The 20,481-nt window shown below is 39.0% G+C and overlaps 1 protein-coding gene across 2 annotated transcripts in view; it reads right to left on the bottom strand.

Moving 5' to 3' along the window:
- The window catches only part of LOC120525711 (inositol-trisphosphate 3-kinase B-like), a 160,674-nt gene that overhangs the window by 131,696 nt on the left and 8,497 nt on the right, over positions 1-20,481 (bottom strand). For both annotated transcript variants that reach the window (XM_039748248.1, XM_039748247.1), the window contains exon 2: positions 19,051-20,338. In XM_039748248.1, the coding sequence (XP_039604182.1) occupies positions 19,051-20,133 (1,083 nt within the window). In that variant the 5' untranslated portion in view covers positions 20,134-20,338. The remainder of the gene's footprint in view (positions 1-19,050; positions 20,339-20,481) is intronic.

Genomic DNA, 20,481 nt, shown 5'->3' with positions numbered 1-20,481 from the left:
AACATAAAAAGAAGCTACATGGACAGTGAGAAGGCTGCGAGTTGAACCCAGCACCATTACTAATTTTCTAAAAATAGAATAAACTATCCATCCATTCATCCATTATCCAATCCGCTATATCCTAACTACAGGGTCACGGGTGTCTGCTGGAGCCAATCCCAGCCAACACAGGGTGCAATCAGGAAACAAACCCTGGGCAGGGCATCAGCCCACTGCAGGGCGCACATACACACACAAAGCACACACTAGGAACAATTTAGAATCACCAATGCGCCTAACCTGCATGTCTTTGGACTGTGGGAGGAAAGCGGAGTACCCGGAGGAAACCCAGGTCTCCTTACTGTGAGACAGCACCACCATGCCGCCCCAGAATAAACTAATATAGATAAATATTTTAAAGGGACAAAATTGCAACAAATTTTTACAATTATATAGAACCACAAAAATGTGTTTGATTTTTCACAATGAACAAAAACAAATACTGTTATTTACTTATCAAAATGCTTTCATTATGGTAAAAAGTGCTCTATATTAAACCTGTAGTGCCTTGTTTGTGCCATCCAATTTCTGGTACGGAATGTTACCAGACCTTCAACCAAGACTTAATATTACATAAAAGTGGTCCTGCTTAACAAGCATTGTTCGATTTGATAGCTAACACAGTTTTTTAAATGCCATTCTCCCACTTGGACCTTGACTTACTTGTTATGCCACTTTTAGCAGCAATATTTAAAAGTATACATTTCCTGTAGTTACTGATGAGTCTTTCACAACATGGTTAAAGAACTTTGTCTTACTCATTATCTTCCCATTGAAGAGCTGTATCCGCTAGGTGACATTTTTCAGAATAACCTCTTGTTTCTGGTATGGCTATCATATCTCAATGGAATTTTGGTCAAAATTCCCCTTCCTTCAATCCATCTTACGGTGTATACGCTTGTTTGTATGTTTTATGTCGTTGTTTTGTGGGATCCCCAAGATGCACTTTATCTTCAGCTCACAGACAAATGATCTCATCTTGTTTAGAAGAAACATTTTATGCAGTACAGAATGTATGATCATCTCCTTGAACCGTCCCCTTATCGTGGTGGAGGGGTTTGCGTGTCCCAATGATCCTAGGAGCTATGTTGTCCGGGGCCTTATGCCTGGTAGAACCACCAAGGCAAACTGGTCCTAGGTGAGGGATGAGACAAAAGCGGTTCAATAAACCTCAATGAAGAATAAAACTTGGACGCGTTTTCCCTTGCCGGACGCGGGTCACGGGCCCCCTCTGGAGCCAGGCCTGGAGGTGGGGCTCGATGGCGGCGCCTGGTGGCGGGCCTGCACCCATGGGGCTCGGCGGGCACAGCCGAAGAGGTAACGTGGGTCCTCCTCCCCATGGGCTCACCACCTATGGGAGGGGCCAAGGAGGTTGGGTGCAGTGTGAGTTGGGTGGTGGCCGAAGGCGGGGACCTTGGCGGTCTGATCCTCGGCTACAGAAACTGGCTCTTGGGACGAGGAATGTCACCTCTCTGAAGGGAAGGAGCCTGAGCTAGTGCGAGGTGAGAGGTTCGGCTAGATATAGTGGACTCACCTCGCGCACAGCTTGGACTCTGGAACCAATCTTCTTGAGAGGGGCTGGACTCTCTACCACTCTGGAGTTGCCCCCGGTGAGAGGCGCTGAGCAGGTGTGGGCATACTTATTGCCCCGACTTGGAGCCTGTGCATTGGGGTTTACCCGGTGGGCGAGAGGGTGGCCTCCCTCCGCCGGGTGGGGAAGGGTCCTGACTGTTGTTTGTGTGTATGCCGAACAGCAGTTTGGAGTATCCACCCTTTTGGAGTCTCTGGAGGGTTGCTAGAGGGCATACCTTCTGGGGATTCCCTCGTTTTGCTGGGAGACTTCAATGCTCACGTGGGCAATGACAGTGAGACCTGGAAGGGTGATTGGGAGGAATGGCCCCGATCTGAACCGGCGGTGTTTTGTTATTGGACTTCTGTGCTCGTCATGGATTGTCCATAACGAACACCATGTTCAAGCATAAGGGTGTTCATATGTGCACTTGGCACCAGGACACCCTAGGCCTCAGGTCGATGATCGACTTTGTGGTGTGTCGTGGACTTGCGGCCATATGTCTTGGACACTCGGGTGAAGAGAGGCGGAGCTGTCAACTGATCACCACCTGGTGGTGAGTTGGCCGATGGTGGGGAAGATGCGGTCAGACCTGGTAGGCCCAAGCGTGTTGTGAGGGTCTGCTGGGAGCGGCTGGCAGAGTCCCCTGTCAGAAGTAGCTTCAACTCCCACCTCCGGCAGAACTTCAACCCGTCCCGAGGGAGGTGGGGACATTGAGTCGAATGGGCCATGTTCCGTGCCTCTATTGTTGAGGCGGCTGACGGAGCTGTGGCGCAAGGTGGTGGTGCCTGTCGTGGCGGCAATCCCGAACCCGTTGGTGGACACGGCGGTGAGGATGCCGTCAAGCTGAAGAAGAGTCCTATAGGACTTTTTGTCCTGTGGGTCTCTGGAGGCAGCTGATAGGTACCGGCAGGCCAAGCGGAGCGGCGGTTGTTGCTGAGGCAAAACTTCGGGCATGGGAGGAGTTTGGAGGCCATGGAGAGCGACTTTGGACGGCCGAGGAGATTCTGGTCCACCGTCCGGCGTCTCAGGAGGGAAGCAGTGCAGTGTCAACACCGTATATGGTGGGGATGGTGCGCTGCTGACCTCGACTTCGGGCGTTATGGGTGGTGGGAGGAGTACCGAAGACCTCCTCAATCCCACTAACATGCCTTCCAATGAGGAAGCAGAGCCTGGGGACTCTGAGGTGGGCTCTCCCATCTCTGGGACTGAAGTCACCGAGGTGGTCAAAAACTCCTTGGTGGCAGGGCCCGGGGTGGATGAGATCGCCCGGAGTTCCTTAAGGCTCTGGATGTTGTAGGACTGTCTTGGTTGACCGTCTCTGCAACATCGCATGGACATCGGGACAGTGCCTCTGGATTGGCAGACCGGGGTGGTGGTCCCCTCTTTAAAAGGGGACGGAGGGTGTGTTCCAACTATAGAGGGATCACACTCCTCAGCCTCCCTGGAAAAGTCTATTCGGGGTTCTGGAGAGGAGGGTCCGTCGGATAGTGAACCTCGGATTCAGGAGGAACAGTGTGGTTTTAGTCCTGGTCGCGGAACAGTGGACCAGCTCTTCACCCTTAGCAGAGTCCTGGAGGGTGCATGGGAGTTTGCCCGACCGGTCTACATGTGTTTTGTGGACTTGGAAAGGCATTCGACCGTGTCCCTCGGGAATCCTGTGGGGGTGCTCGGGAGTATGGGGTACGGACCCCTGATAAGAGCTGTTGGTCTCTGTACAACGGTGTCAGAGCTTGGTCCGCATTGCGGCAGTAAGTCGAGCCCGTTTCCAGTGAGAGTTGGACTCCGCCAGGGCTGCCCTTTGTCACCGATTCTGTTCATAACTTTTATGGACAGAATTTCTAAGCGCAACCAGGGTGTTGAAGGGGTCGGTTTGGTGGACTCAGGATTGGGTCACTGCTTTTGCAGATGATGTTGTCCTGTTTGCTTCATCAGGCCGTGATCTTCAGCTCTCTCTGGATCGGTTCGCAGCTGAGTGTGGCGGCTGGGATGAGAATCAGCACCTCAAATCCGAGAGCATGGTCCTCAGCGGAAAGGGTGGAGTGCCCTCTCAGGGTTGGGGAGAGATCCTGCCCCAAGTGGAGGAGTTCAAGTATCTGGGGTCTTGTTCACGAGTGAGGGAAGAATGGAGCGTGAGATCGACAGGCGGATCGGTGTGGCATCCGCAGTGATGCGGGCTCTGCATCGGTCTGTCGTGGTGAAAAAGGAGCTGAGCCGTAAGGCAAAGCTCTCAATTTACCAATCGATCTACGCTCCTACCCTCACCTATGGTCATGAGCTATGGGTAGTGACCGAAAGAACGAGATCGCGAATACAAGCGGCTGAAATGAGTTTCCTCCGCAGGGTGTCTGGGCTTTCCCTTAAAGATGGGTTGAGAAGCTCAGTCATCCGGGAGGGGCTCAGAGTAGAGCCGCTGCTCCTCCGCATCGAGAGGAGTCAGATAAGGTGGCTCGGGCATCTGATCAGGATGCCTCCTGGACGCCTCCCTGGTGAGGTGTTCTGGGCACGTCCAACCGGGAGGAAGACCCAGGACACGCTGGACGGACTATGTCTCCGAGCTGGCCTGGGAACGCCTTGGGATTCTCCGGGAAGAGCTGGAAGAAGTGGCCGGGGAGATGGAAGTCTGGGCCTCTCTGCTTAAGTTGCTACCCCTGCGACCGGACCTCGGATAAGCGGAAGAGGACAGATGGATGGAGAATGTATGATTCTGTCACTAATGACCTGATGCAGTCAAAAAGCAGAGACAGAATTCATTAACCAGTAAAAACAAAAGAAGGAATAATAGTTTTAAAGTTTTAATCCAAGGATAAGTAGGAAGTGCAAAACACGATCGTTATACCCTTAAACCGGACATGTTAAGTGTTTTTGACTGATTTTGCCTACCACACCAACCATCAACCAAAACTCCTCAAAATAATGCCACCCTTAAGAAAAACAAAATTATGTTGCAGGAGATTGTTATTATTTTCAAAGCTATCTTTAGTATTAAAAAACCTTTAAAACATTTAAAACAAGATCTAAATAACTTTTGAGGACAAGCAAATTTATACATAAAACATCAAAAAACAAAAGTCTGATCATGATATGATTATGATGTCTTTCAATGCATTCTTTTTGTTGATACAGTATCATGTGAAGTGCAATTTTAGCCAAAGAATAAGCTGTTACTGGGCTGGAATCCTGACCAATGAAATACTCAGATGCTCTGGTGTGACTGAGAGCATTTCATTTTTGTTCATGAGAGCATTTGCTAGAAGTAGTTTATTTAACAATATTTTAGTAAAAATAAATAGTTTAGGATATATAACTGGATGACTTGACATCTGGATTATGGAGCACATATTGTGATGAACATTTTAAGATTGCTTGTTTTTGTCCAACATTGGTTATCATAGACGTCCATTGTATAAGAAAGTCTATTATCTCTGTTCTGCATGAAAACAAGACATTAACATTATTTTTCTGCCATCACCACAAATTACATGGCAGGTTAGGTGGGTAACATTTTTGCAAGGAGTATTCCTCTGAGACTTTCTTGTAGGGGTGAAGCTGGTACTTGAATGCCAGATGACTTTTGGTAGATGCTGAGCAAGCACTTCACTGGATTATTTTCTGTTCTTTAAGGAAGTGACTGTTCAATACTGGTCATCAGATGTAGACATATTTTAGACCTATATCTAAACTTGCCTATTTTCCTAAAAGTTCCTTACCACAGCTTAACACCACATCTTGAAAATCTGGTTTGGTAAGTTGTTGTTTGCTGACTATAGGCTTTTTGTTACAAAACTATGAGTTTGTGATCTTTCAAAGTATGTTAACTTTGTATTTTTCAAACCCCACTTCAGTGCACCCTGTATTTGCAGGATCCATCCAATATATTTATTTGCTAAACTGCAGTAATAGGATGCCTAGTTTGGCTGCTCAATAGCTCATTAACTTAAAAAAGTTTCTTGGAGTCACCTGTTTATACTTCTACAACCCAAAGATTTCAGGAAAAGCTCTGTGAAAATATGCAATAATACAGAAATTACACTGGGGCAATCAGCCATATATATTTAGCAATATCTATTTGAATATGTCTAGGTAAAGTGATTAAATCAAATATAAAGAAGCATTTTCTTGTTGTGCACCTAATAATCTTTTAAATTTCTTGTAAATACTATAAAAACATTGATATTTCCTCAAGGTGTCTGGCTCTTGTTCAAAGTATTAGAGGACTTTCTAGTTAACTTATTTATTGCAAACACATATATTTAGAATCTATTTCTCTTAAGAAAATACCATTATTTTAAGGACTATAATGGTCTATCTATTTTCCGTTCTTAATTGCATTTTTTTCACCATTTGGACAGCAATATAGATTGCAATATTATGCAATCCAAATAATGCTTCAGAGGAATGCTTTGTTCCAGCAGACAGAGAGTTTGTAAGTAATCAACAAAAGCTGGGACACCTGTAGGAATTTTCTTCAACTTTTAAGGCTTTATTAATTTCCATTGCTGAAGAAAAGTTGTAAGTTTTTAACCCATCACTTGTTCTCTGATAGGGGCCTTTATGAATAAGTCTGAAAATGACAATATTTTTCAGCTATTTTTTTTTTTGTTTTTAATCTCTGGTAGTTTTACTGCTTACCTTTGTATATGTATATGTTTAGAGTATGTATATGTACTGTATATATTATTGTTCAAAAGTTTTGACTCTACTAGAAATTTTTCTTTTTTTTTATAGAAATTGACACATTTTTACCAAGGTGCCATTAAATTGACTTACAAATAACGTCAGACACTGCTAAAGAAGCAAATGGCTTATTACTGCTTCAAATTAGTGATTTGTAATTTATCATCCACATTTGCTTGCAAAGGCATTTTCTGTAGCCTTTACTCCAGTGTTCTAATGTTAAATTCCCTTTGCTCTTCCTTAATTCGTCATGATTAAATAGTAAGTTGTTATTAAAGAAAGCTTTGTAATTGTGTTAGTATAGCTAAAACCTGTTGTTTTGTTCATTCAGTGATTATCTCATTTAAGAAAAAATAAATGAAAAACATGCCTTAACAAAAACACCATTATTTTATTAACTAAAACTAAAATAAGATAACAAAATGTCTGAAAACTAGAACTAAACAAAAATAAGAAAATAAAAAATGAAAAGGAAACTTGTTTATGCAAATTTAATTTAGATTTTCATGACACTAGTGTTTATGCATAAGATACATACAAGTAAACAGCATATATTTAAAATGATGAGGATGTGCTAGTACCGTGGCCATCTAAATCTCGCCATCAGCTGTCATATTCTGTGAATTTCATTGGTTATTTATAGCTATCAGTCAGTTTTCCCTTCTAGAACTGAACTGAAGCATTATCACTTGCCAATGACTTATTTTGTGGCCATTAGCCATAACTGGCCATCAGTCACAGATGCTCCACTAACTGTCAACAAGTGGCAACTTTCAATAAACCTTTAGGAAAAGGTGTTCCTTTGGATGACAGCTAAGTAATTTGAAAATTACAGCCATGGAGGATTTAACAAGCCTAAACTGCCACCAAGTCTTCAAACTCAGTTGGTATTTAGACTGGGGAAAAAAACAAACCAATGTCATCATCTTTATATGCCAAAGAAGGTAGGAATTTTGGCAACTGGCATCTATAACTTTCTACTCCAGTTTATGAAAACAAGAGACTGTAAGTATTTGATTACTAGCTTTGTTATTTGCAAAAAAAGTAAAGTTTTGCTGTCTGATTTCATTGACATAAAATTGTATTGTTATTTTTATATAGAAATAATATTGTAATATCTAGCTATCAAATCAGTTTAAATTGACTGAATGAAAAAGACCCCTGATTTTCATATTGTGTGGATTAGAGTGCAGTAGCTAGCTATGAATGTCTTGCCACTCTTACTTCACAAAGATATTGCTTCAAAACTGGCTTTATCATTGCAGTAAAAGATTAAGCAGCATGCATTTAATGCTATTAGCTGAGCCGATGTTACACATATATATATTTAGTTTTAATACATAAATAATAAATAGCTTTAATCAGGTTATTAGTACTATGTTTTAATGTGAGAAGTGTGGTGTTGCAGAGCAAGTTAATATCACACAGTGCCATTAATTCAGGTCTGATTGCTACAGTTATCAGTATTTGTAAGGTTTTTCATATTTTCCCCATTTATTCATCAACTGAGTGCAACAAATTGGCTCTTTTACAACTGAATATTGGAACGGCATCATTAAGCACTCTCAATTGCCAAAATATGTTTATTCCTACATGTGCTATTAAATTAAATCCATCCAGTTTAGGCTCAGAGGGAGCTCCCTAGGTTTTGCATGTTGCTTATTAATTGAATGATCCAAGATGTTGCTATAACAGTTCAGTATTTGACATAAATAACATACTTATAGAAATGCACACTATAAATGGAGAAATTTTCATCTGAACTAATTTCTGTTATTTCTGGTATTAATACAGTTCAAGTACTGACTTTTAACATTATTTGAAACAATGGCTAAAGTAAGAACTGCTAGAAAAAATACTTTCATATAGTAAGCATTAAAATGTATAAAAAAATACATACTGTATAAAATAAGCGTGTGTGTATGGTAATCTTACTATTTTTGAAATTAACCTTTTGCTTAAACAATATTGCAGGTTAAAATAACAAAATTATCAAAAGAGCATACTACCTATTTGAATATTGCATATTTTGATTACACTGGAAGCCTTGAACTTTCACATTATCATGAGAAAATTGAGTTCTGTCACAAATAGTAAAATTGTATGTATTAAGTTGACAGGTACAAGATGAACGATATACAGTTTGACAACTATAAGGGTCCATTCACATCTAGACGCTTTGGATCCATTCATATCTAGACATTTTTCTAGCATTTTAACTCTTGAACAAAATGCTACTAAAATTGCTTGAAAGGTTAATTACCATTGTTTTCAATGACACTGTTCACATTTACTTGTTTCAGCAGAGAGTGGTTCAAAAAAACACCAGCATGCAGCAGTTTTTGAGCATTTTTAGGGCAAGCGCCTGTGCCATTGAAGTTGAAGGTAATGCTTACAAAGTACTGCTAAAGAAAAAAAAAGAGTGTTTTGGGAGATTTTTTCAAGAAATCAATGCCCTTTCCTGGAGGAAGCAGTTAGTTGAAACTAGAAAAAAAAACCTGGTGTCGCTGTGCATGTACATGCATCACTCTTATAGTGACAGCTATTGATGAACAGATCAAGGAACTTTGGAGGTAACTCAGGCCCCTTCTTCAGGCAAGATATAATCTGAAGAAGGGGCCCGAGTTGCCTCAAAAGCTTGCATATTGTAATCTTTTTAGTTAGCCAATAAAAGGTGTCATTTTGCTTGACTTCTCACTACATCCATAATGGCTAACACAGTACAACATCCTAGTACTACAATCAAGTGTTAAGAATTCAACAAAAGTTAGAGGTATACATTTAGTTTTAATCAGGATACAGTTTGTACAGATGTTTTAAGAAGCAGGCAGAGTTGGAGCACAGAGCTTTTCCTCACAGTGCCATCAGTATCACTGAGCATGTTGAACTGAGTATTATTCCCTGTTTTAACAGGGAATACTTAAAATGTGTCAGTGATACTTCGAAATTAAGAAAATATGTTTAGTCCTTTGTGAAGTAAATGACATCCAACCCCTTCTTCCATCCCGAATCTGAGCCCAGGGGTGATAACACCATATCACACTATTTCAAAATATCTTTAGCAAAAAATGGATTAAAACTAAACAAATACTTTATTAATACATGTCTGCTGCTGGATTGCATACAGCTCCTTTTTAGCTTGGCTGTGCAATTCAGCTCTCAAAATGATATGCAGCAAAGCATTCTATTCATAAAGTGTTTAGTCAAAAAGCTGTAATAAAACTGTAGAATAGAAACCAGAGTATTATACAACAGCACTTGGCTGGATAACACACAGAGGACACAGAAAAGGAGATCTTAAAAATAAGCGTATTGGCATGGTTCCCTGGATAGTGTTTACATTTAAATTAAAGAAGTGCCTTTAAGTGGCTTGTTTAACTGCTTAAGATGACAGTCGGGTACTGTATTCAGAGCAATATCCGAGAGCTTGCAGGCCTGCAAAGACCACATAGCTAGATAAATCTGGTGAAATGATGCGGCTATAACAAATTTACACCTTAACAGTGTACAAGCGGAGAACTGACTTACGAGAAGGACAAGCATATCACCTGATCGGCCTACATATAGGTTCAAATCGGTTTATATTTTTACTTATTAGTTTGTTGTGCAAACCAAGATAGGCAATTCAATGTTTTAAGAACAAACATGCATCATTTGGGACTACAGCAGCCTGTAAATAAAAAAGTAATAAAAAGGCAATGCATTTGACAGACATCCCGACAGAGATTAGATAATAAACGGACAACAATGAAAACTCACATAAAACAAGCTGTTTTAACCAACCACACAGCTTTATTACACAATTTCTACAGCTCAAACCTCTCTGAAATTAGCAAGGAAGTGAAATGGTATAGCTCAAAATGTATACATAGAATTAATACAAAATGCATAAGTTAAGAAGAAAAACAGAAAAAGTTCAAATAAAATAGAATTCCAACACTATAAATTATAAGGCCTTCAAAAAGCTGTTTTGTAACTCTGCCATGCATATACTGAAAATGTCTAATTGTGTTCATCTCACTAAGTATAGGATGAAATAATCCTTTTTTTTTACAACAGTCCTTCTTTTATGTCAGAAAACCACACTCTACTAATTGAATCATATCAACAGGGTGATTGAGTTGCATATTAAAAAAATACCCAATTTGATAAATCTGAATATATTTAAAAGATTTTAGCGTCTTTTTCAAAATCATTGGAACATTGTTGACTTCACTTGATTTTTAAAATAGTATTTAAATGTAACTTTTAAAAGTTACGTTTTTTTTTATTTAGTCATGTTTACCCAAGAATATATGAAATGTGTTCCATCAGTTGCCACCACATAGAAAAGAACATAAAGCACATAAAGACAACAGATTAACATTTTAAAAAAGACAGAGATTTTCATAATATTAAAAAAAAATCCTTTGATAACAACTTTTAACAATCATCAAAGATTCCACCTAGGCATATTCATACTACTCTCTATACCTCAATATTTGCTACTTGTGATGTTTTGCGTTGAAAAGCCATAAGGCCCTTGGGAGAAAGAAATTCTTGGAGCAGCTTGCACATTTCTTTATGGCAAAAGTCTTCCCTGATTTACTGATGTCTGATTCATGACGTTTAGGGAACAAGCCTAAACACAAGTAATGGGAGATCCTTCTTTTTCCTAACATCCTTCTTTTAACAAAGTATGATATACGTAATTATTTTTTTCATATCTAGGAAATGGTAATATCTATTGACGAATTCATCACACCAAGTCATCCATCCAAACATTTACAAGATCTGCCCTAAATGGCAGTACTGTGTGAATCTGAAGCATATCTTGGTAGGAATAGGCACAAATCTGAGACACTCAAACAAGGGATGCTTATGCTTATTCTTTGCAAGACATAGTCACACATACACATATCCTTACACTGTTAATATTGATAGTAGGATTTAAAAATGAAATATTGGATTTTTTTAAATTCATCTTAATATTACTAGCTAAAATAAATCAAACAACCTATTGCTTCATATAGCATAACATTGTCATTCATTCAAACCCACTTAATCCCATTCAGAGTCACCAGACACCAGAGTCTATTCTGGCAATACTTGGCCAAACGCCTGGAACCAGTCTTGGATGGCCACCAGTCCATCAGAAGGTCCATTCACACATCCTCACCTAGGGATAATTTAAAGTCACCAATAGACTTAACATTTGGGGGTGTGAGTGGAAAATCTAATTAACCACAAATACAGCCCCACAGACATGTGGAGAATGTGCACACTCCAAACAGACGTTGATAGGGGACTGGATTCAAATCCAGAACTATTCATGAAAGATAATAACTGCGCCACTGTGCTGCCACTTCTGCAAAAGGCAAAAAGAGAATTAAAAAAATACTCAAAAACATGCCCATGCAATAAGGAAGAATGGACGTCTGGGTTCAATATGGAATAGTAGGCCTTGCCCAGTAGGTTATTAAGTTGACAAAAATGCGTACTAATAAACTACCATCTGATCAAAGGGACTGAACACTACTAAGAATGAATAAGATCTCTTATCTGTACCTTATTCCTAGTTGATGCTGGTATAAAATCAGCATTTGGCTAATCCATATTTGTTTATCTAATGAGGCAGAAAAATCACATGGATTCGGATAAAAATGAGTCTGTCTATGTAAAGAGAGTATGCAGTATACAACATACTGGTATTTATGAAGTACATTAGATACTGTACATTAGGATGTGCATGAATCATTATAACCCTGAAGTGCCAGTCCATTGCAGTTTTCACACATGCACAAATACCCACACTCACATGAGACCAACATAGAACTGCTAAACAATCTAACATGTACATCTTTAAGCCAAGGATGAAAATCAGAGTTAACACAGAGAAACAGAGAATATACAGAGAATATATAAACAGAAACAGATAATATACAAACTTCCTACATACGTACACCAACCAAAGTGCACCCAAATCCAAAGCATTGCTAAGAAATGTGCAATTGTGCTGACAGCAATTTTAAAACATTTATATTTATTCAGGTGAAGTATTTTATAATTCTGAATAAATATGAATTCAACTTCTATTTTTTGCTTATCACGTACATGGTTGGTGAGGCTGCAGAATCTGTTTCGGTTGAATGTAAGGCTTTAATTCCTTTCTCTAGAACTTCAATATCATGTATACTTCTGTTGGAAAGACTGATGATGTAATTATCGTAATGCACATGAAAAATGTCACTTCTGTTTGAAGTAAATATGTTAAACATATGAAAAGCACTGCAGAATACAGTATGCCTTTTCCTGGAATGAAGCCAATGACCCTGAGATATCCAGTTTTTGAAAAGTAAAAGACAAGTCTGTTCAGCTAATAAACCTTTTGGCACATCAGGTTATTGAAATATGTGATGTCACTGCTCCCTTTACAAAAGGCTATCTTAGAGTCACAGAGCAAGTCAATGGTAGATATTACTTGAAGAAACAACTGATATTTTACCTATTTAACCAACTGTACTAAAGCTTCACAGCAAATGTACACACCCCTGTAGGTCTAACTGACCCAATTAATTTCTCTTGAAATAAAATAATACATAGAACCGAGCTCTAGAACAGTTAGAAGGAGCTCCAGTTGTACATTCTTCAGGCTCACTAGCACAAATGCACAATAATGAAGTCAAGAATATCCATGTAGTGATGCAGTGTGGAGTCACTTCTTTTGTTAAAGTCACAATCTATGAACCCAGTGTTCTATCTGGAAAGAGAAATCAAATGAAGTGAACAATGATCCAATGGTCTTGAAAACACATTAAAATCTATTTAAATATATTCAAATATATCAAATTGGGAAATGAGTGGAAAGAACAAGCTAAATAAAAGGGCAGTTCATATTCAAAACATCCCTAAAAAAGTGGTTTGTCATTTTCCACCTTTTACAGTGTGTAGTGGCTAGCCACAAAACCAGGAAATGACTAGAGTTGTAAAAGGCAAAGTTTGATTTTATTTCAATATGAGAGGAGTTGCAAAGGAAGAGCACACAAAGACATAAACAAAATTACCAAAAGATTCCCTGCATGTATTGACTGGCTCAACAACATGGCTGGGGCGGAAAGCTTTTTCCTCCTTGGTTCCAAACGCAGTATTTTTCTAACCACAACACTTACAAGACTTCATTTTTAAATGAGAAATTGTTCATGCACAATATTGTGAAGCACAGTAACATTTTTAATGAAAAGATTGGAGCAGTAATTAGATGCTTGCCTATATTTAACAAAAACTTATAGGTTTATAGGTTCATTATTGTCAAATGCTCATATTTCAGCATATACAACTTTTCACCTATGAAATGATCAACTCAAATACAATTTTTTTAACTCTATGAAAGCAGTTTTCTAGCATATACATTTTAAATGTTCAGGTTGATTTCATGCTTGGACCTGCAGTGATTAGTGCTGCAGCTTCAAGGTTCTAGCATCCACAGGTTACAGCATATCCCTCATCTGGTCATGGACTATTTGGGGTACACACATCTTCCAGTGTAAAGTTGGGTGTTTCCTTTGGCTAGTCCAGTTTTCTGGAAACATTCTCATAGATGTGCACCAGCAGGCCTTGTGTAGGCATGTGTGTGTGAGTGGGCCATACCATAGCCTGGAACCCTGTACTGCCAGGATAGACTCTAGTTCCCCATGACCCTGAATTGGATTAAGCAGATCTGAGAATGCTATTATGTTATAAAGGGAGATATTGTATGCAGATAACATCTCAATTATACTAGCACGTACACATGACAATAAACATGAATTTGAATTTCAACTTAAGTTCATCCTCTATTATGGGGTATACACTAAGTTTGCTGCATCTATATCAATATGTATTCCTTCACACATCTTTGTAATCCTTAGAAAAGTACTGTAGTAATAAATTACCTGGTAACTCTAAATTGCTTGAAATGAGTGAGTGACAGTGTGTGTGTGAATGTGCATCACATCCTGGGTTAATTTCAGTTTGTGCCTGGGTTTCCTGGTTACTCTTTGGCACCTCTTGTCCCTAGAATGGAAAAAGTGGGTTAAGAAATTGAAATGATGAAAAAAACTGTCACTGTACCCATAAAGGGTGATGGAGAGTGTATTATTATAAAACTTACATTAAACTGATGTTTGGAACAGTGAAATAACTCCTTTTGTTTTGTTGAATGCTTACATAATCCTAATAACCCTCTCATGCACCTATCTTCTCATTTTATAGTGACCTCCTTCATGTCTACAGCAGTGTAGTTCTTTACTATATTTTCTGTAACATTATGGTTGTAGGATACCAATCCATTGTAGAACATGCTCACATATACTGCACCAAATTAGAGTTTCCAGTTTGCTTGGACAATGAATAATTTACCATATACTGAAAAGAAAGGTGGAGCAAGATTTATGACATGAAAAGTCCTATTTTTATTTATCGAGGGTCAGTTATATGCTGCAATGAAAGATTCCATAAATGAGCTCACTGATTTCAAGCACATTTCAAAATCACAGGGGGAACTTTTTGTAACTGAATGTGCGCCTTTTTTTTTCCTTAGAATTTTTTTTTTTACTTATTCAGACTCTGTGCCTTACCTGTTGCCTCCTGTGTCAGTTTCAGTTTACCCAGACAAGGTGATCATTAGAAGTCTACCCACGACTAAACCCGCAACCATTTGCAGATAACCACTGTCATTCCTTAAGAGTCACATTTACACAATAAGAGTAAATGGCTGCAAAAAATTTAAACAATGCATTAATAAAAAAAAGGTTTGAAAGATTGAAATGTACAGTATACTGCAATGACATATTGAAAGATACACATTGCTGGAATGATGCACTTGTGTTATATTAATGTGAATTTTTCTGTGACAAATTCAACACTGTAAATAGAATATAATATTGATATAACGTTATTCAAGATAAAATAAAAATGTAACTTTTAAAGTGATACACTGTAAGCCAGTGACTGTCTACACATGAATAATTTTGCAACATTAAATTAACTGTAGATGCATAAGTTATCGTCATTCACGACTATGTGGCATGCTTCAGCTACAGCAATTTCAAAACATTATTTCACTCCAATCTCCTTCATTGTGTTGCAACCACACAAACAGTCATATTTAACAAATACGGTGTTCTACTTTAGGTAAAATACATTTATTTGCACAATTGGAAAATGTCTACAAAATTTTCAAGTAATTGACACCAACTTACATTTTAATTCTGAATGTCAGTTACTAAATGGTGTCTGCCAAATGACTTTAATGTATAGTACTTCAATGCTATGTATTGTATGTTTGTTATATACTGTAATAGATTCTATTACGTGTGGTACAGTCCCGCTTCCACACTACCCTCGACATTGATCCAAATTGCCTGGGCTGTTTGCAAAAACAACCATCAAGCCTACTGAGCTATCCATTGAAATACAGAGAAAATTAACAACATTACCTGAAATACTGGATAAAATAACAAATTAGAAACACTTTTGGACAAAGAGCCACAAAATTTCAGAAAAGTGCAATATAAGTGCACTGCAAAGTAAACTAGTTTATCAGTAATTCTGGGGTATGTTCAGCAAGAGGTAAGAATAAGTTAATACATAAAAAACAAAGAGATTAAAGATAAATTCTGAAGTTGAGTGCTTTGGCAGAGTTTTCTCGTTTGGATTTCAGTATACACTCAGTGGCTTCTTTATTAAGTACACCTGCTTTTTAACACAAATAATCTTTCATGTGGCTGTAACTCAATATAAATAGCATGCAGTCATGGTCAAGAGGTTTAGTTGTTGTTTGAGTAAACATCAGAATGGGCAAAATGTGTTATCTAAGTGACTTTGAACATTTTATAATTATTGGTACCACATGTAGTGGTTCCGGCATCCAGAAATAGCTACACTTTGTGGATTTTTAAGTACTATAGTCTCAAGAGTTTGCAGAGAATAGGGCAATAAATAAAAAAATGTGAAAGCACTATAGGCACAAACACCTTGTTAACACAAATAACAGCTCTTTAAAGCAATAATGTGCAGAAGTGCATATTTGAATACACAAAATGTCAGCAATGGAAAACAAGGCCAAAACACACTACTGTCGGCTAGAAAAGGAAGATGAGGCTATAGCAGGCAAATGATCAACACAACTGGATGAAGGAGTGGAAAAATATTACCTGGAGACAAATCTTGATATCTACTGCAACATGCACGTGTTAGGGTCAGAATTTGGCATGAACAACACAAATCCATCATGCCTCGAGTTAACTGTACAGGCTGGTGATGCAAGTTTAATGATATGGGAAATGTTTTCTTGGCATACCTTAGTCCTCTTACTACCAACCGAAGAATATTTGAATACCAAGTTGTATCTAAGTATTGCTACTGCCATGTCTGTTATTGTATATCTGTTACTGTACTGCATACCAGTTTACCTTTTCTCAGTTAGATACTTCCAAAAGAATAAATGTTCATGTCAAAAGCATTTGTCATCTCAAGCTGTTTCCACAAACATGACAATGTCCTCAATTCCAATAATCTAAACAATTCCCAGATAATATAACAACATTGGAATTTGGAAAATTGGTCTACAGCATAACTGTGCAGTCGAAATATGCAGTTAGTATCTAATTCTATCTAGTCACCATGTAACAAAACTTTTTCCAGTACCTTGTTGAATCCATTCTGTATATATACTGTACAGTATATATTCTATATATATATATATATATATATATATATATATATATATATATATATATATATATATATATATATATATATAAAGGAACACTTTAAAAACACATCAGATTTCAATGGGAAAAAATCATGCTGGATATTTATACTGATATGAACTGAGTAATGTGTTAGGAACGAAAGGATGCCACATCGTTTGATGGAAATGAAAATTCTCACCCTACAGAGGGGCTGAATTCAAAGACACCCTGAAAATCAAAGTGAAAACATTATGTGTCAGGATAGTCCATTTTGCCGAAATTGCATTGCAGCAACTCAAAATCGAACTCAGTAGTTTGTATGGCCTCCACATGCTTCTATGCATGGCTGACAATGTCTAGGCATGTTCCTAATGAGATGACGGATAGTGTCCTGGAGGATCTCTTCCCAGATCTGGACCAATGCATCACTGAGCTCCTGGGCAGTCTGAGGTGCAACCTGGTGGCTTTGGATGGACCGAAACATAATGTCCCAGAGGTGTTATATTGGATTTAGGTCAGGCAAGCATGGGGTCCAGTCAATGGTATCAATTCCTTCATCCTCTAGGAACTGCCTGTATACTCTCGCCACATGAGGCCGGGCATTGTTGTGTACCAGGAGGAAACCCAGGACCCACTGCACCAGCATAACGTCAGACAATGGGTCCAAGGATTTCATCCTGATACCTAATGCCAATCAAGGTGCCGTTATCTAGCATGTAGAGGTCTGTACGTCCCTCCATGGATATGCCATCACTGACCCACCACCAAACCCGTCATGCTGAACGATGTTACAGGCAGCATAACTTTCTCCACGGCTTCTCCAGACCCTTTCACATCAGTCACATGTGCTCAGAGTGAACCTGCTCTTATCTGTGAAAAGCACAGGGCACCAGTGCTGGACCTGCCAATTCTCGTATTCTATAGCAAATGCCAATCAGCTCCACGGTGCTGGGCAGTGAGCACAGAGCCCACTAGAGGATGTCGTGTCCTCAGGCCACCCACATGAAGTCTGTTTCTGATTGTTTGGTCAGAGACATTCACACCAGTGGCCTGTTGGAGGTCATTATGTAGGGCTCTGGTAGTTCTCATCCTGTTCCTCCTGGCCCAAAGGAGCAGATACTAGTCCTGTTGATGGGTTAAGGACCTTCTACAGCCCTATCCAGCTCTCCCAGATTAACTGCCTGTCTCCTGGAATCTCCTCCATGTCCTTAAGACTGTGCTGGGAGACACAGCAAACCTTCTGGCAATGGAACATATTGATGTGTCATCCTGGAGAAGTTGGACTACCTGTACAATCTCTATAGGGTCCAGGTATTGCCTCATGCTACCAGTAGTGACACTGAGCATAGCCAAATGCAAAACTAGTGAAAAAAAACTATGTCAATGGCCTCCAACTGTTAAACCATTCCTCTTTTGGGGGTTGTCTCATTGTTGCCCTTCTAGTGCACCTGTTGTTAATTTCATTAACACCAAAGCAGCTGAAACTGATTAACAACCCCCTCTGCTACTTAACTGACCAGATCAATATCCCAGAAGTTTCCTTGACTTGATGCTATATTCTGATTAAAAAGTGTTCCTTTAATTTTTTTCAGCTGTGTATATATACATATATACAGTGGTGTGAAAAACTATTTGCCCCCTTCCTGATTTCTTATTCTTTTGCATGTTTTGGATTTTTTTTCTCCCTAAATAATAAAAACCATCATTTAAAAACTGCATTTTGTGTTTACTTGCATTATATTTGACTAATGGTTAAATGTGTTTGATGATCAGAAACATTTTGTGTGACAAACATGCAAAAGAATAAGAAATCAGGAAGGGGGCAAATAGTTTTTCACACCACTGTATGTATATATATATAGCAAATATATATGCAAACAATGCTGAAGCTTTAACAGTCAAAACATTTGAGTTTTCCTTATACAATATATCTGACATGAACATACAGTATGTACATATTAAATATTCCTTGACCAAAATCTATACAATGCTAGTACTACTCAACTTTGTACTCATATGCTTCTATATTTATTTTAAGGTCATTAGACTTACTGCTCTGTGGTAGCCTTGCTGATTCGTTTCCAAGAATTTACGTGAAGGTGGATCAGTTCGATCTGGATCACTTGAAACATCATCCTCCGATTCTTCCCATGAGGAAGAAAATCCAGTTGAAGAAGCTGAAGAAGAGGAGAGTTTTCTTAAAATCTGTCCAACAGGAGGCAAATCAGTTCCACCTCCAGGTTCTTCCACCCCATGATCTGTAATGATAACAAAGGGAATGTTGCCCTGTTCCAAACAATTTTCTTCACTGCTAGTAAGCGATGACTGACTAGCTTCCTGATCTTCTTTGGCAACTGGACCTTGCATGCCCGATGACTGGTAGGTTCTGGACGAACCCTCCAAGGAAAGTATGTTGTCTGAGGTATCTGATTTAGTCACATGCTTTAAGATATTGACTTGTGGTCTTTCTTCTTCCTTTTTCCTACTGTTCAATTTACTTTCATCAAAACTGAAAGTTTCTACCTCTTTACCATTACGTAATTCGGGTGGAATAGCATAGTTAGATTGTAGAGGGGAGTCTGGCTGACATAGTTCAGAGTTTTGAGTATTAGAGGATTTGCGTCCAATCCTGGGACTGCGTATTATTTCAGAGTTTTGAACTTGGGTACGTAGATTTGAAATCTGGGCCTCAAATAAATCAACCTTTTTATTAACCTCCACATTTTGCAGTTCCAAGTGTATCTGTGGAAGCTGCACAGTCCTCTTGATTTGTTTCTCATCTGAAAGACCAAGTTTTAAGCTCAGCTCTTCAAAAGGTCCAGGACTGGGAGATTGTGTGTTGTCCCTTAACTTTGTCCTAGCAGGGCTTTTAAACCTTCTTCTGGAGCTCAAACATTCCACTGCCAGTGTCTCTTGTTGTCTCACAGGAGAGCTGCTATTCTCGCTATTAGTGCCATCTGGAAACACAAACATAGACCTCTGCATAGAACAGCCAGGGCTACTAGGGCTTTGCAATCTTCCACTCAATCTGACTGGCACAGGTAAGACTGGTCTCCCAGTTCGAGGTTGTGTGCTGCCACTTTTCAGATTGTTGGTGTTCATTATAATTAAGTTGTTTAAGGCATGAATAGCCATAGTACTTTGTTATAAAGATCCTGAAGAGTTTCCATTTAGTCTTGATCTTTGTTGGTCTGTGTTCTTGAAACTCCCAGCATGGCTCTACAAACCACTGAGTGACAATACTCTGTAGGGTAAGCCAAAATGTAGAGGAGACTTCCACTATAGCTGTCTTAAGACTTAGTCGCTATGCCTCAGCATTCAAGTGTTGATACTAAGCCACCTGTAAAAATATTAAAAAAGCAGACAATTACACTCTTATACAACAAAATACCATACCTTACGCCGGCTAAATGACTGGATATAGACTATGCATATATTCAAGTCATAAATATGATATATGATTTAAAATTTACTGTGTTCGTT

Source organism: Polypterus senegalus, chromosome 3, assembly GCF_016835505.1.
Source record: "Polypterus senegalus isolate Bchr_013 chromosome 3, ASM1683550v1, whole genome shotgun sequence".
Taxonomy (NCBI): domain Eukaryota; kingdom Metazoa; phylum Chordata; class Cladistia; order Polypteriformes; family Polypteridae; genus Polypterus; species Polypterus senegalus.
This window is presented reverse-complemented; position numbering and strand designations above follow the sequence as displayed.